Below are 15,012 nucleotides of genomic sequence, written 5' to 3' on the forward strand. Positions count from 1 at the left end.
CAACAGACCTCACTACCTCTGAGGATGCTTGCCATAGATGCAGGCGAAACGTCAGGAGAGAATGCCTCTAGAACATGGCCATATAGCCCGAAAAAACCTACAACAACCCATTATTATTATTATTTTACCCTGGTTTGGGGGAGTTACAGTTCACATGCACCCAGAGAGCACTGAACCCAGCCGATGATAGATCTGGACCAAACTTGGCACACAGACCCTACATGGCCGACTTTGAAAACAGGCGGGATTTGGGGGTGAATAACTTACAATCTTGGGAATTGTAGTTCACCAACATCCTTATGCATTTTCTAATAGGAGCAAAGACTCACTTTTAAAAATAAATAGTGTTACGCATTAACTAACCCAGGCATCACCAGGTACCTAAACACACACACATATAAGGCTGGAATTAAACTTTTAAAAATGTAGCTGTTCCAACTTACATACAAATTCAACTTAAGAACAAAATCTATTTTGTTCATAACTTGGGTACTGCTTGTGTTCTGTAGAAGTAAAAAAATAGTTCTTTTGATTCAAATAAAGCTCCTTCCGACTGCTGGAAAACACCTACTGATGACTAATTGTAAGGCTATCTAACACTACATAACAAAATTGTTCCTGGTTTGAAAGTGTTATTTACTGTTTCACTGTGCAATACTTTTTATTTTTTTGAAAGTCACACTTCAGGCACTTTGTTTTTGTGGCTGCCACAAACTATGCTGGATTGGTTGAGACCATTTTGTATTTTATGTTATTTTATTTTCTGATTTTCTGTTGTATTTTTGTGTTATATTGTGTTTCTGTATTGATGGGTGTGGCCTCATGTAAGCCGCCCAGAGTCCCCTTTGGGGAGATGGTGGTGGGGTATAAATAAAGATTATTATTACTATTATTATTTAGAACTGAAACAGATTTCTTGGATGAAGGTAGAAAAGAGTAACAGATCTGGGCATCATCAACATACTGATGGCACCAGACCCCAAACCCCAGACAACTTCTACCAATGGCTCTATGTGTATTTTCATGGTGGATAGAACCAACTTCTTAGGGACCAGAATAGGAACAGAAATCCTCCATCAATAGTTTATTGGGTTTATCTGTCCAGAATGGAAAGGAGCCGCTATAAAACCATGCCAAGTCATATCCCAACTCTCAACAAAGGATTCCTCCAGGCAGTAACAACAAACCATCAAATGCTGGAGAAATTACACTGCTTAGCCGGTATTGCACCACTGACATCCGCCGGGAAGTAGCAGCCAACAGTGAAAGGACCAAGGCAGTGACATCTCCAGCTCATCCCCTGTTTGGGTATCAGCCAGCACGTCAACGACTTAAATCTAGAAATAGTTTTCTAAGATCTACCGAGACACTCGCTGGAACACCTCAGCAAGTGAGAGTCCAAAAGTGGCAGGCTCAAACCCAGAACCTCAAATCAGTGGCTGATATCAAATGAGCGACTCCCCCCTGGGCACACAGAAGACTGGGCAACTTGGAAGGCGCTGAACAGACTGCGCTCTGGCACCACGAGATGCAGAGCCAACCTCAAGAAATGGGCCACAAAGTGGAATCCACAACATGCGAGTGTGGAGAAGAGCAAACCACTGACCACCTGCTGCAATGCAACTAAGCCCTCCCACATGCACAATGGAGGACCTCCTTGCAGCAACACCAGAGGCACTCCAAGTGGACAGATACTGGTCAAAGGACTACCAAATCAACTACCAAACTCGCAAATTTTGTATTTTGTCTGTTTGTTCTGTTAGAAATGTAATACAATTGACTGGTTGCCCTGACATGACAAATAAATCAAATGCTAATCTAGGTGGCCAGCTGAAACATTCACACCTAGCTCCAACAGACAAGAGTTCTTTCTCCCACCCTGGACTTTCCACAGATATATAAACCCAATTTTTCTAGTTTCCAACAGACCTCACAACCTCTGAGGATGCCTGCCATTGATGTGGGCGAAACGTCAGGAGAGAATGCTTCTAGAACATGGCCACACAGCCCGAAAAAACTACAACAACCCAGTGATTCCGGCCATGAAAGCCTTCGACAATACATTGGCCTTACCCCCACGTTTTTGATAGAACCAATTAGGAAATGGTTTGTATAACCCATCACATTACAAGCACAGTGTGATTGCAAGCAGAATGGTTTGCAATATGATTTGTGATGTTTCCAGTTTTCCTATAAGATAGTTCAGGTCGAACTGAATTGGAAAGAGGGGGGATTGGAGGAGGAGGGTGGGAGATCCCCCGCCCCCTGCAACCCTTGGCTCGGGCGGGAGGCGGAGAAGGGGCGGCCCTTGGCCAGGAGCCTGGCAGCCGGGCGGGCCAAGCCTTTCTCAGCAGAGATCCCGGGCACAGACACATGGCGGGCGACAGCGAGCAGCGGCTCCAGGGCCAAGGCCAGGGCGAGAGGAGCCAGGGCCAGAGCGGAGAGCCTTTCCTGATCGGCGTCAGCGGCGGCACAGCCAGCGGCAAGGTGAGCGATCAGATCCCCAGCGAGATTCCCTGCTGCACTTGCTCAGGGCCCGGCTAGATCGCCCATGCCCTCCACGTGGGCCGGAGCCGGCCTCCCAGCACAGGCCCGCCACGTGCGCAGAGCCCTTCTTCCCCGGCGCGCGCCGCCTCGCGCCCCGCTTCCGCCCCAGCACGCTTGGTCAGAGAGTGACTCTCCTAAGGGTGCATCACGTTTCCCACCTCTCCCTTCCTCCAGTCTATGCTAGTCATCGTGCCCAATGATGGGCAATACAGGAGTGGTCACCCAACATCTGGAGGGACACATACAATGAAATGGTAGGCAGGATGCAGCCATTTGGCCTTTCATCATAGAATCATGGGGCCCTTCCACACAGCTCTATATCCCTGAATAACAAGGCAGGAAATCCCACATTATCTGAGTGTGAACTCACATAACCCAGTTCAAAGCAGATATTGTGGGAATTTCTTCCTTGATATTCTGGGATATTCTGTGGAAGGGCCCATAGAGTTGGAAGACATCTCATGGGTCATCCAATCCAACCCCCTGCCAAGAAGCAGGGAAATGACTTTCAGAGCACCTCTAACAGATGACCACCCAGCCTCTGCTTTATTATTATTATTATTATTAAGTATTTTCTGTTGGTTATGAGGGTTCTGTGTGGGAAATTTGCCCCAATTCTGTCGTTTGTGGGGTTCAGAATGCTCTTTGATTGTAGGTGAACTATAAATCCCAGTAACTACAACTCCCAAATGTCAAGGTCTATTTCCCCCAAACTCCATCTGTGTTCATATTTGGGCATATGGAATATTTGTGCCAAGTTTGGTCCAGATCCATCATTGTTTGAGTCCACAGTGCTCTCTGGATGAAGGTGAACTACAACTCCCAAACTCAAGGTCAATGCCCACCAAACCCTTCTAGTGTTTTCTGTTGCTCATGGGAGTCCTGTGTGTCACCTTTGAATCCATGCCATAATTTGTGGAGTTCAGAGTGCTCTTTGATTGTAGGTGAACTATAAATCCCAGCAACTACAACTCCCAAATGACAAAATCAAATTTTTTTGAGTGAAGGACATACATTGGGTTGTTAGGTGTATGCTGTCCAAATTTGGTGTCAATTGGCTCACTGATTTTTGAGTTCTGTTAATACCACAAACGAGCATTACATTTTTATTTATATAGGTGCGTGTTTGCGTATATATATATGTGGTTTTGCGCATGTGTTGTAATTTGGGGGGGGGGGTGTTTTTAAGTATCTTCTGCTGTGTTTTTCAGTGTATTTATGAGTGATGGTCACTCATTGGCCTGATAGGTGTATTGTGTCCAAATTTGGTATCAATTCGTCCAATGGTTTTTGAGTTGTGCTAATACCACAAATGAACATTACATTTTTATTCATATAGATGATGATGATGATGATTATTATTATTATTACTCTGGCACAAGCCAGTCCAGGTGGTCCCTGTGGTGATCGGCACACTGGGTGCAGTACCTAAAGACCTTGGCTGCCCTCAAAACACAATCGGTGCTGACAAAATTACCATCTGCCAGCTGCAGAAGGCCACCTTACTGGGATCTGCACACATTATTCGCAGATGCATCACTCAGTCCTAGACACTTGGGAAGTGTCCGACGTGTGATCCAATACAACAGCCAGCAGAGTGTCTGTTGTGGACTCATCTTGTTGTGTTTCAAATAACAACAACAACAACTTTATTTTTATACCCCACCAATCATCTCCCTGATGGGACTCAGGGTGGCTTACAAGCGACAAGCCCAAAAATTACAAATAGAACACAACCAACTAAAAAACATCAGATAAAATATAAAAACAATCACACTTGTAACCAACATCAAAACAATATGGCTGAGAAAAAGAACATAGCTGCACCTTGAATTGGGACCGGAAACTTATTGGAAGCCAGTGGAGTTGTTTAAACAGAGAGGTAGACTGCTCCCTGTAACGAGTTCCCGCAAGTAGTCTTGACTTCAGATTTTTGGACCAACTGTAGTTTCCGGGCCGTCTTCAAGGGCAACCCCATGTAGAGCGCGTTGCAGTAATCTAACCTAGAGGCAACTAGGGCATGGACCACTATAGCTTAAAAGCCTCCAAAGAAGGATCCTCCACCACACTTCACAGCAGAGAGTTTCACTGCTGAACAGCTCTCTTAGGGCCCTTCCACACAGCCCTATATCCCAGAAGGCAGATAACGTGGGATTTTCTGCTTTGATATTCTGGGATATAGGGCTATATGGAAGGGCTCAGAATCAGGAAGTTCTTCCTAATGTTCAGGTGGAATCTCCTTTAAACTGGATTATATGAGTCCGCACTGTCAGTTAATCTGGGATAAACAGAAAGCCTGGGATCAGATCCTGGGATACAGGGCGAGTCTGGAAGGACCCTCAGTGCCTCTTTGAGGATTGTGATGCAGTTGGGTGTCCTCACTTCCCTTTTTTAAAGATCCCCATCCTACATGGGTCTTTAGAGGCATCTATATTTGGAGGCAGATAGCTCCCTCCAGCCAGTCTTTGCTCTGATGGTTTAGAGAAGGGAACACTGGCACACTTTCAATCTTTGGTCCTCCAGGTGTTTGGGACTCCAACTCCCAAGAGCCTTAGCCAGCTTTTCAAATGACCAGGAATTCTGGGAGCTGGAGTCCAAAGCACAGAGAAGACCAAATGTTGGAAATTACCAATGAGAAGTGAAGGGCCATGTAGGCTTGCTGTCCTGTCCTAGACTCTTTCCTGCAAGTCCAGGTCATATTGGGCTGAGCGGGTTTTACACCCCTGCAATTTGCGTTGTCAAATAAACCTGCATGCGTTGTCAAATAAACCTGCATGGATTCATATTGGGCCATAAACTTGGACTGGGATCCCTCCCTGCCATAATTTCATCCACATCTAGGGCAGGCATCCTCATAGTTGAGGATGCCTGCCACAGATGTGGGCAAAATGTCAGGAGAGAATCCTTCTGGAACATGGCTATACAGCCCGGAAAACTCACAGCAACCCAGTGATTCCGGCCATGAAAGCCTTTGTCAAAACATGGGCCATGCTGGCAGAAAAATGGGAATTTGTCAGATGCATCCAAAGAGTGCCAGTGTTGGGAAAGCTTTCCTATCCCCAAGAACATTATATTTATTAATTATTTTATTTACAGTATTTATATACTGCTTTTCTCACCCCTAGGGGGACTCATGACATTTGCAATATATTTCCCAAGCCTTGTTATTGTTCATTGTATAGTGTGCACAACTATCTGCTTGTCTCTTTTGATTCCTTGGTGTCAAATATCGAAACAGCTGCTTTTGGCACACTTTTGAGTTACGCACAATGTGCCCTGTGCCATAAAAACTTTCCACTTCTTTGGCATGACCAGCCTAGTCTCTGCCTGCCATTTCTTGTCAAGAGAGAGACGCTCATGATTGTGCAGGTTTTGTTGTGATTGCGTTTTGATATAGGTTTGTTGTCGCATTGTTTCTAGACTTCAGGGTGATTCATGAAATAATTTTGGCACAGAGCGTTTGACCTCAAGGCTGCTGAAGATTTCAGGCGGCCCTTCCAGACAGGCCCTATATCCCAGGATCTGATCCCAGGTTTTCTGTTTATCCCAGATTATCTGGCAGTCTAGACTCATATAATCCAGTTTAAAGCAGAAAATCTAGGATTAGATCATGGGTTACAGGGCCTGTCTGGAAGGACCCAAAGTTACTTATTCTTCTTTTACTGATAGCATTTATGTTCTGAGTTTGACCTGAACCTTTTGAGATTTTTTAGAAACACTTTCCCAGCAATGTTATGTCTTTGCAATCTGTTGTGTCTAAGGAGAGGGCTCTTCAACTGGGAGGACCAGCATTTCAAAAGCCAGAACTTTCTTCTAATCTGTGACAGCTGGTAACTGCATGCGGAAAAACAGTCCCTTCAAAAGGAGCGGCTGACTCAGGAATAATTCACTGTTAGCAGAAAAAGAGTCATTTTGCAACTCATTCCTCAATAATTTCTCCACACTGTGCTGCAATGCTTGATTTTCACCCCCAATGCTGCAATGCTTGATTTTCATAATCAGAGGAGCTAGTGTTCTTTGGAAGCCCCTTAACCCACCATCAGAACATGAGGGGCTTGTTTTTGGTTCAGACAACAGAACAGGAGACCTCAAAAGGCACAGAAAGTACCATTTATTTGCTTAGTATATTTGAAATGTTACACTTTATGTTTTAGCTGACTCACATACAAAGGATTCAGATTTTGATGAAAAAATACTCCTTGATTCAAAAGTTTTACACTCATAACAAATCCAACAAATCGCATTTTAGAAAAAGAATCCATTTAGTTCTCTAGTAACACATCGACAATGACAAAAGTATTAAAAGGATGACGTGTTCATGTGGTGTAGTAGTTTGTTTGTTTGTTTATTTATTTTATTTAGACGTTTTATATACCGGTCTTCTCACCTCCGAGGAGGGACTCAGGCCGGTTCACAACATGTGTTCAAATACAGTAATATAAAAAACTGCACAGTGCGTCATCATTATACATTAAAATATAAAATTCAATAAAATACATCATCACATTACACAAGCCAAGTCGTCAAATACAGTCATAATTCATCGTCATCCTTCCATGTGGACAAGGGTTGTTGACTCAATCATCGAATGCCACATTGCAAAGCCAGGTTTTTATTAGCTTTCTAAAGGTCAGGAGGGAAGGAGCAGATCTAATCTCTTGTGGGAGGGAGTTCCAAAGCTGAGGGGCCACCACCAAGAAGGCCCTGTCCCTCATCCCCACCAGACGCGATTGCGAGGGTGGTGGGACTGAGAGCAGGCCCCCTCCGGAAGATCTTAGTAACCTTGACGGTTCATAGTTTGAGTGTTGGACTACAACTCTGGTTACCATGGTTTAAATCCACATTTGGTCATGGAAACACAGTGGCCATCTGTCAGGAATGATTGGATGGTGTCCCCCGCCTGTTGAGTAGAGTTGGACTGGATGGCCTTTGGGAGTCCCTTTAATCCCCTAGCATTCTATGATTCTATAAGCAGAGTCTGGATGGCTATCTGTCAGGAACGATTTAATGGGATCTTCCTTTTGGGCAGAAGGGGGTTGGAATGGATGGCCCTTGAGTTCTCTTCCAACTCTATGAGTCCAATATAATAATAATAATAATAATAATAATAATAATAATAATAAGTCAGTAAAGGTGGTCCCAGTGGTGATCGGCACACTGGGTGCAGTGCCTGAAGACCTTAGCCTGCACTTAAGCACAATTGGCACTGACAAAATTACCAGATGCCAGCTGCAAAAGGCCACCTTACTGGGAACTGCACGCATTATTCGATGCAATGCCCCTACCAGTGGTGAAACTGCCCCTCATTGGAACGAAGCTTTGAATCAATAGAAAGTATGTGCAGTTCTGAGTTAGTATATACTTGATGACAATCTTCAATCCAAATTGTGGTGGGAGAAGTATAGAGAATTATATATGTGTATTCATTTGGAAGTGAAAGGCAGCTCTGCTCCTAAGAGGACAATATATATATTGTTCTGCTGTCAGCTCTTAGAACAGTGTTTCTCAATCTTCCTAATGCCACGACCCCTTAATATAGTTCCTCATGTTGTGGTGACCCCCAACCATGAAATTATTTTCGTTGCTACTTCAAAACTGTAATTTTGCTGCAGTTATGGCTTGTCATGTAAATATCTGATATGCAGAATGTATTTTCATTCATTGGACCAAATGTGGCACAAATACCTGATACACCCAAATTTGAATACTAATGAGGTTGGGGGGGTGTATTGATTTTATCATTTGGGAGTTGTAGTTGCTGGGATTTATAGTTCACCTACGATCAAAGAGCATTCTGAACTCCACCAGTGATGGAATTGAACTAAACTTGGTACACAGAACTCCGAAAACCAACAGAAAATGCGAGAAGAGTTTGGTGGGCATTGACCTTGAGTTTTGGAGTTGTAGTTTACCTAAATCCAGAGAGCACTGTGGGCTCAAAAAATAATGGATCTGGACCAAACTTGGCACAGATATTCAATATTTCCAAATGTGAACACTGGTGGAATTTAGGGGGAATAGAATTTGACATTTGTGAGTTGTAGTTGCTGGGATTTATAGTTTACCTACAATCAAAAAGGAATTCTGAACCCCACAAACAATAGAATTGGGCCAAACTTTCCACACCGAACCCCCATGACCAACAGAAAATACTGTGTTTTCTAATGGTCTTTGGCGACCCTTCTGACACACCTTCGCAACCCCTCCAGGGGTCCCAACCCCCAGATTGAGAATTGCTGTTTTAGAATGTCCTTGGCTTTGTGTTGAAAAGGGGACTGGTATCTAAACTTGCATTTGGAAATGTTGGACTAGCATCCAGACTAGTATTTGGATGTATGTTCCCTCCCCAGTCCCACAATACAAACCTGGGCTAGTATTTGAATGTATGTCCTCTAGTACACACCCTGAATTTTGAGTAGGTAGTTTGATGTGTCCCTTGGAAGGTGGGAGATGTGGAGGCCATAGGCAGCTGGAAAGCCACATCTTTTTGGAAAGTCATTTAGACCATTCCAGATATTTTGTTTTTTTGAATAAAACTTTCTTTTGCTAATGCCAGAATTTCTTCTCATTCTGTTTTGTTTTTTTTAAACCTCTTTTGCAGTCCTCTGTCTGTGCCAAAATTGTTCAGCTGCTGGGCCAGAATGATGTAGATCATCACCACAAGCAAGTTGTGATTCTGAGTCAAGACAGCTTCTATCGGGTACTCACCACTGAGCAGAAAGCCAAAGCCCTCAAGGGGCAATTCAACTTTGACCACCCAGGTGACCTGTCACTGGGGCTGGGAAAGGGGTAGATATACATACATCCATGCTTCTTCACCCCTAGCTAGGCCTCCCGCAGATCAGTTTGGGAAACTGGGATGCCATAGTGCAGCAGCTTGTGTTTTTCAGGATGAAATGTGTAGAGCAGTCACACTATGAAAACCAATGAACCTGTTACATTAACTTGAAGACTGTTCCATTAAAGGTGTCATCATGGGAGATCCAAATATTATCCAACAAAAATGAAATTAACCCAAAATACGTGTGTGTGTGTGTGTGTGTATTTGTGTGTGACACAAACCACAGAGGAAAAAGCAGCAGTAAAACTAAGACCTACCCAATGAAGGAAATATTCCACAACAACTTAAAGAACAAAAAATGTATGGTGTAAGCTTTCATAGAGGGTTGTTGTAGATTTTTTCGGGCTATATGGCCTCACTACCTCTGAGGATGTTTGCCATAGATGCAGGCAAAACATCAGGAGAGAATGCCTCTAGAACATGACCATATAGCCCGAAAAAGCCTACAACAACCCAGTGATTCCGGCCATGAAAGCTTTCGACAGCTTTCATAGACTTTGTTCGTCTGAAAGGTGCCACAGGACTCTTTCTTTTGCTCACTATATTTAGAGGCCTACTGCCCTTGACAACTCTTCTTCCCAAGCTTGATGCTATAGAGATGGGCATGGAGCACCTCACCATTCCCAAGCTTTGGAAAATCCTTTTTTTTTTGGGGGGGGGGGGTGGCATTCCCTGTGTGCGTCCTGGAGCACCTCATCTATGCAAGACCAAACCTCAATATCTTGACTTCCCTGAATTTCCAGAGAGGCATTGGTCTCCTATAGTCAATAATAGACACCAATAACTCAATCCTATACAAAAAGAGGGCATGAAGGTTTCCCAAACCAATGCTGCCAGGTGGAAAAGTGGCAAGACATTGGCAAGCACCCATTTTAGCTTGGATGATCTAGGAAACTAAGGGCTTGTCTTCACTCACCAAAAAACCTGGACTGACGGTGAATCCACTGTTGTCTGTCTCCACGATGTACAGGGATTCTGGTGAGTACCTTGGGTTATATTCCCTTAATATGATTTAAGCAAAGTCAGAAGATACTCAGAAAACTTTGTACTATCCAGGGCTTTGTGGCAGTCTCAGCTCTGATCCAGGATGATCCCTATTCATTAGGACACTTCTGCCATCATGTTTTCCTTGTGCTGATAAGTGCAGAAGAAGAGGATAGCTCATCTCTGTGTTGCCACTTTGACTCCCTTCTGGTTACAGAACTCTAGTCAGTCACCTAGCCATCACAATTGTATCTGCAGAAGTCAGAATGGAGTATCTGCATGACCAGCAAGAAGGAGATGGTTGATCTATCCCTTTCTTTCTGGTTGCACAAGCACTAAATGCAACAGATGACAACCAAGTACTTGCATAGAGTTCTTTGCCCTGGAATAAGTAATGGCAATACAGAAGATGAGGTGATGGTCCAGTGAGGCCGATGTGATATTAACCTATCAGGGTCCCAATGGGGCGATGCATTGGGTTCAACCTGGTGTATGTGGCTTCAATCACAGTCACGCTAGGACCATTCCAGAGCATCATGCTTTGGATTGATCCTGGCTTAAGTGGCCAGTATAGACTCACTTTAGCTTAATTCTAAGACAAAAAAAAAAAAAAAGAATGAGTAAGTGCTTCTTCTCAAAGTAGAAAGGCCATATTGAAAGCCACACCAGTTTAACATCTTGTCTCTTCTTTATTTAGATGCGTTTGATAATGAGCTGATCGTCAAAACACTCAGGGAGATCATGGAGGGGAAGACTGTTCAGATACCTGTTTATGACTTTGTGTCCCATTCTCGGTAAGCCTCCTTTTCTCTACCTTTTCCTTATAGTTGGAATATGGCATGATATGTCATAAACCAAGAATGCCAGCGAGGCCCCTTCTATACTGCCATATAAAATCCAGACTCTCTGCTTTGAACTAGATTATATGGCGGTGTAGACTCGTATAATCCAATTCGAAGCAGAAAACTTGGATTATCTGATTTGATAATCTGGATTATATGGCAGTGTAGAAGAGGCCTGAGTCCTTCATGGAGAATTTTATTGCATAGTGGCTTAAGTTTTTAGTACATACAGTTGTTCTTTGTGGCGGCGGGGCACAAAAGATTGAATTGCCAAACCTATTTGATTACTAATTAAAGGTAAAGGTTTCCCCTGGCATTAGGTCTAGCCGTGTCTGACTCTGGGGGGTGGTGCTCATCTTCATTTCTAAACCGAAGAGCTGGCGTTGTCCTTAGATGCTTCCAAGGTCATGTGGCTGGTATGACTGCATGGAGCGCCATTACCTTCCCATTACCTACCTATTGATCTATTCACATTTGCATGTTTTCAAACTGCTAGGTTGGCAGAAGCTGGGGCTAGTGACGGGAGCTCACCCCATCTGCAAATTCAAACCACCAACCTTCCAGTCAGCAGGTTGTACAGCTTAGTGATTTAACCCGCTGCACCACTGCGGCTTAAGAAAATAATTGAAACAAGCCTCAATATCCTTCACAACTTTGTGTTGTGCTAGGAGTGTTGATTAAAACAGCCATTATGGATGAAGTGCCTTTTTGCAGCCTGAATCCTAAGTAGAACTAGAGACATACTATGATACACTAATCCAGTGGTTCCCAACCTTTTTTTGACCAGGGGCCACTCTCCAACATTATTTATTTATTTTATTTAAAACATTTATATTCTGCCCTTCTCACCCCGAAGGGGACTCAGGGCGGAGCACAGCATATACACAGCAAACATTCAATGTTGGGACACAGATTCATATACAATATATAAACATCATATCAAAATATTAAAATACACCATTTAAAACCGTCCTAGTCATCCGCATAAAATCATTGGCCTAGTCATCTCTCCTATTGCTGCTTTATTGCCCTGACCCGAAATCTTGGTCCCACAGCGAAGTTTTTACCATCCTTCTAAAGGACAGGAGGGAGGGGGCCAATCTGATCTCACCAGGAAGGGAGTTCCATAGCTGGGGAGCAATCACCGAGAAGGCCCTGTCTCTCGTCCCCATCAATCGTGCCTGTGACAATGGCAGGACAGAAAGCAGGGCCTTCCCGGAGGATCTTAATCTCCATGATGGTTCATAGGGGGAGATGCGTTCGGACAGGTAATTTGGGCCGGGGGCATTTAGGGCTTTATAGGCCAAAGCCAGCACTTTGAATTGTGCCCGGTACCAAACTGGCAGCCAGTGGAGCTGGTGTAACATGGGAGTTGTATTCTCCCTGTATGCCGCCCCAGTTATTAACCTGGCTGCCTCTCGTTGGACTATTTGAAGCTTCTGAGCAGTCTTCAAAGGCAACCCCACGCAGAGTGCATTGCAGTAGTCTATCCTAGATGTAACAAGAGCATGGACCACTATGGCCAAAAGTACCAAAAGGCTTACGAATCAGTTTTTGGTCAATTTTAGATTTGGTTTGGTTATTTGGAGTGCTGATTCAGAAAACTGCATTGGATAGACCACATCAGCTCTAGTTTCTGATACAGAACATAAGCCATCCAGTAGCCACCATCTGCTCACCCACAGAAAACCATATTTAATAAGCCTCGGCTCTGTAAGAGGGTTTTGCAAAACCAATCACACTCATTGCAATGATGTAGTAACGGTGAGGCCACGGACCGTATTTTAGTTCTTGCAGACAACTGGTCATCCATGGACTACAGGTTGGGAACCACGCCACTAATCAGATTAAAGCTAAAATGAACTCTTCCAGACTCGTCTAGCTTTTTTTCATTTATCTATGAACACATTCCAGTTTGCATACCCTGATGAAGGATTCACAGAATAGCGGAGGCTGCCATATGCTTGCCCTTCTTGGCTAATTGGATCAGCTCATTTGTTCTTTTTGCACAACATAGTGCCCAAGCGTTGCCTAAGTAGCTTGTGGCTTTATCTCCAGTTTTTCTTTGCAACTAAAAGCACCTGAAAATCTTTTGCTTAAGTCTGGCTGCCATTAAAGCAGACGGATAAGCATAGGTTCTCTTCTGTTGCCCTTTTGACGCCAACATGCGCCTGCTCCGTTTTGATGCATAGCCGCAAAAGAGCCAGCTAGTGCTATCTCCTGTGACTCTCTTCTGCAGATTGTCATTAAAAACAGTATTTTTAATTTTTGTCAGCCACTTTGGATAAATCTTTTGGGGGGAAATGGAATACATTTCCCTAATAAAATAATAATCCCTCCCAGTGACCTCCAGTCTGTCCTTTCTTTCCTATTTTTCTCTGCCAATATTTACATGAAGTTTTTGTTTGTTTGTTTGTTTGTTTTTGTGTTTTAGTCCTTCATTCCCACTCCTGATGCAAAATACTTAAATATAACATTTTAACACATCACACCCAAACCTATTGTCTCTCCGGGGAGTTAGGGTGGGGTGCAAATAAATTATTATTATTATTTATTTATTTATTTATTTATTTATTTACGTCACTTTTACCCCGCCCTTCTCACCCCCTAGGGGGGACTCAGGGCGGCTTACAGAGAAAGGCACAATTCGATGCCTTGTCACATATACATACATATATAAAAACTATTAAGCAATTACAAATTAAAAATTAAATCATCAATACACAGTAATACTAAAAACACAGTAGTAGGCTTTTACTGACACAAAAGCACAGTATGTCACAGCAAATGAGATCTACATGCTGGATTTCGTATCACAAAATCACAAGTCGGACACTTCCCACCCAGTCAGATGCATCACACCCAAACCTATTGTCCCTCCGGGGAGTTAGGGTGGGGTGCAAATAAATTATTATTATTATTATTATTATTATTCTGACACAAAAACACAGTATGTCACAGCAAATGAGATCTATATGCTGGATTTCGTATCACAAAATCACAAGTCGGACACTTCCCATCCAGTCGGACACATCACACCCAAACCTATTGTCCTTCCGGGGAGTTAGGGTGGGGTGCAAATAAATTATTATTATTATTATTATTATTATTATTATTATTATTATTATTATTCTGACACAAAAGCACAGTATGTCACAGCAAATGAGATCTATATGCTGGATTCCGTATCACAAAATTACACTTCCCAAGCGTCTAGGACTGTGATGTATTTCCGAATGATGCGCGCAGATCCAAGTAAGGAGGCCCTTTGCAGTTGTCAGATCGTGATTTTGTCAATGTTTATTGTTTCCAAATGCCGGCTGAGATCTTTTGGCACAGCACCCAGTGTACCGATGACCACTGAGGCCACTTGTACTGGTTTATGCCAGAGCCTTTGCAATTCGATTTTGAGGTCCTGATAATGGCTGAGTTTTTCCTGTTGTTTTTCCTCAATGCAGCTGTCATCCGGTATGGTGACATCAATAATCCAGACTTTTTTCCTTTCCACAATCATGATGTCTGTTGTATTGTGTTCCAAAACTTTTGTCAGTTTGGATTTGAAAGTCCCACAGTATTTTTGCGTGTTCCTTTTCCACTACCTTTGCAGATTTATGATCCCACCAATTCTTTACTGCTGGTAGGTGGTACTTGTGACTTAAGTTCCAGTGAATTATTTAGGCCACAGAGTTGTGCCTTTATTTGTAGTCTGTCTATCCAGTGGTTTTCAACCTGGGGTCCCCAGATGTTTTTGGCCTACAATTCCTAGAAATCCTAACAGCTGGTAAACTGGCTGGGATT

General features: G+C 43.3%; 1 protein-coding gene across 1 annotated transcript in view; it reads left to right on the forward strand.

Moving 5' to 3' along the window:
* The first annotated feature begins 2,293 nt into the window (after positions 1 to 2,293).
* The window catches only part of UCK2 (uridine-cytidine kinase 2), a 28,261-nt gene continuing 15,542 nt past the window's right edge, over positions 2,294 to 15,012 (forward strand). Inside the window, exons 1-3 of the mRNA XM_060774303.2 lie at positions 2,294 to 2,487; positions 9,149 to 9,308; positions 11,070 to 11,166. Of these exons, the coding sequence (XP_060630286.2) occupies positions 2,374 to 2,487; positions 9,149 to 9,308; positions 11,070 to 11,166 (371 nt within the window). The 5' untranslated portion in view covers positions 2,294 to 2,373. The remainder of the gene's footprint in view (positions 2,488 to 9,148; positions 9,309 to 11,069; positions 11,167 to 15,012) is intronic.

The sequence above is a fragment of the Anolis sagrei genome, chromosome 4 (assembly GCF_037176765.1).
Source record: "Anolis sagrei isolate rAnoSag1 chromosome 4, rAnoSag1.mat, whole genome shotgun sequence".
NCBI lineage: Eukaryota > Metazoa > Chordata > Lepidosauria > Squamata > Dactyloidae > Anolis > Anolis sagrei.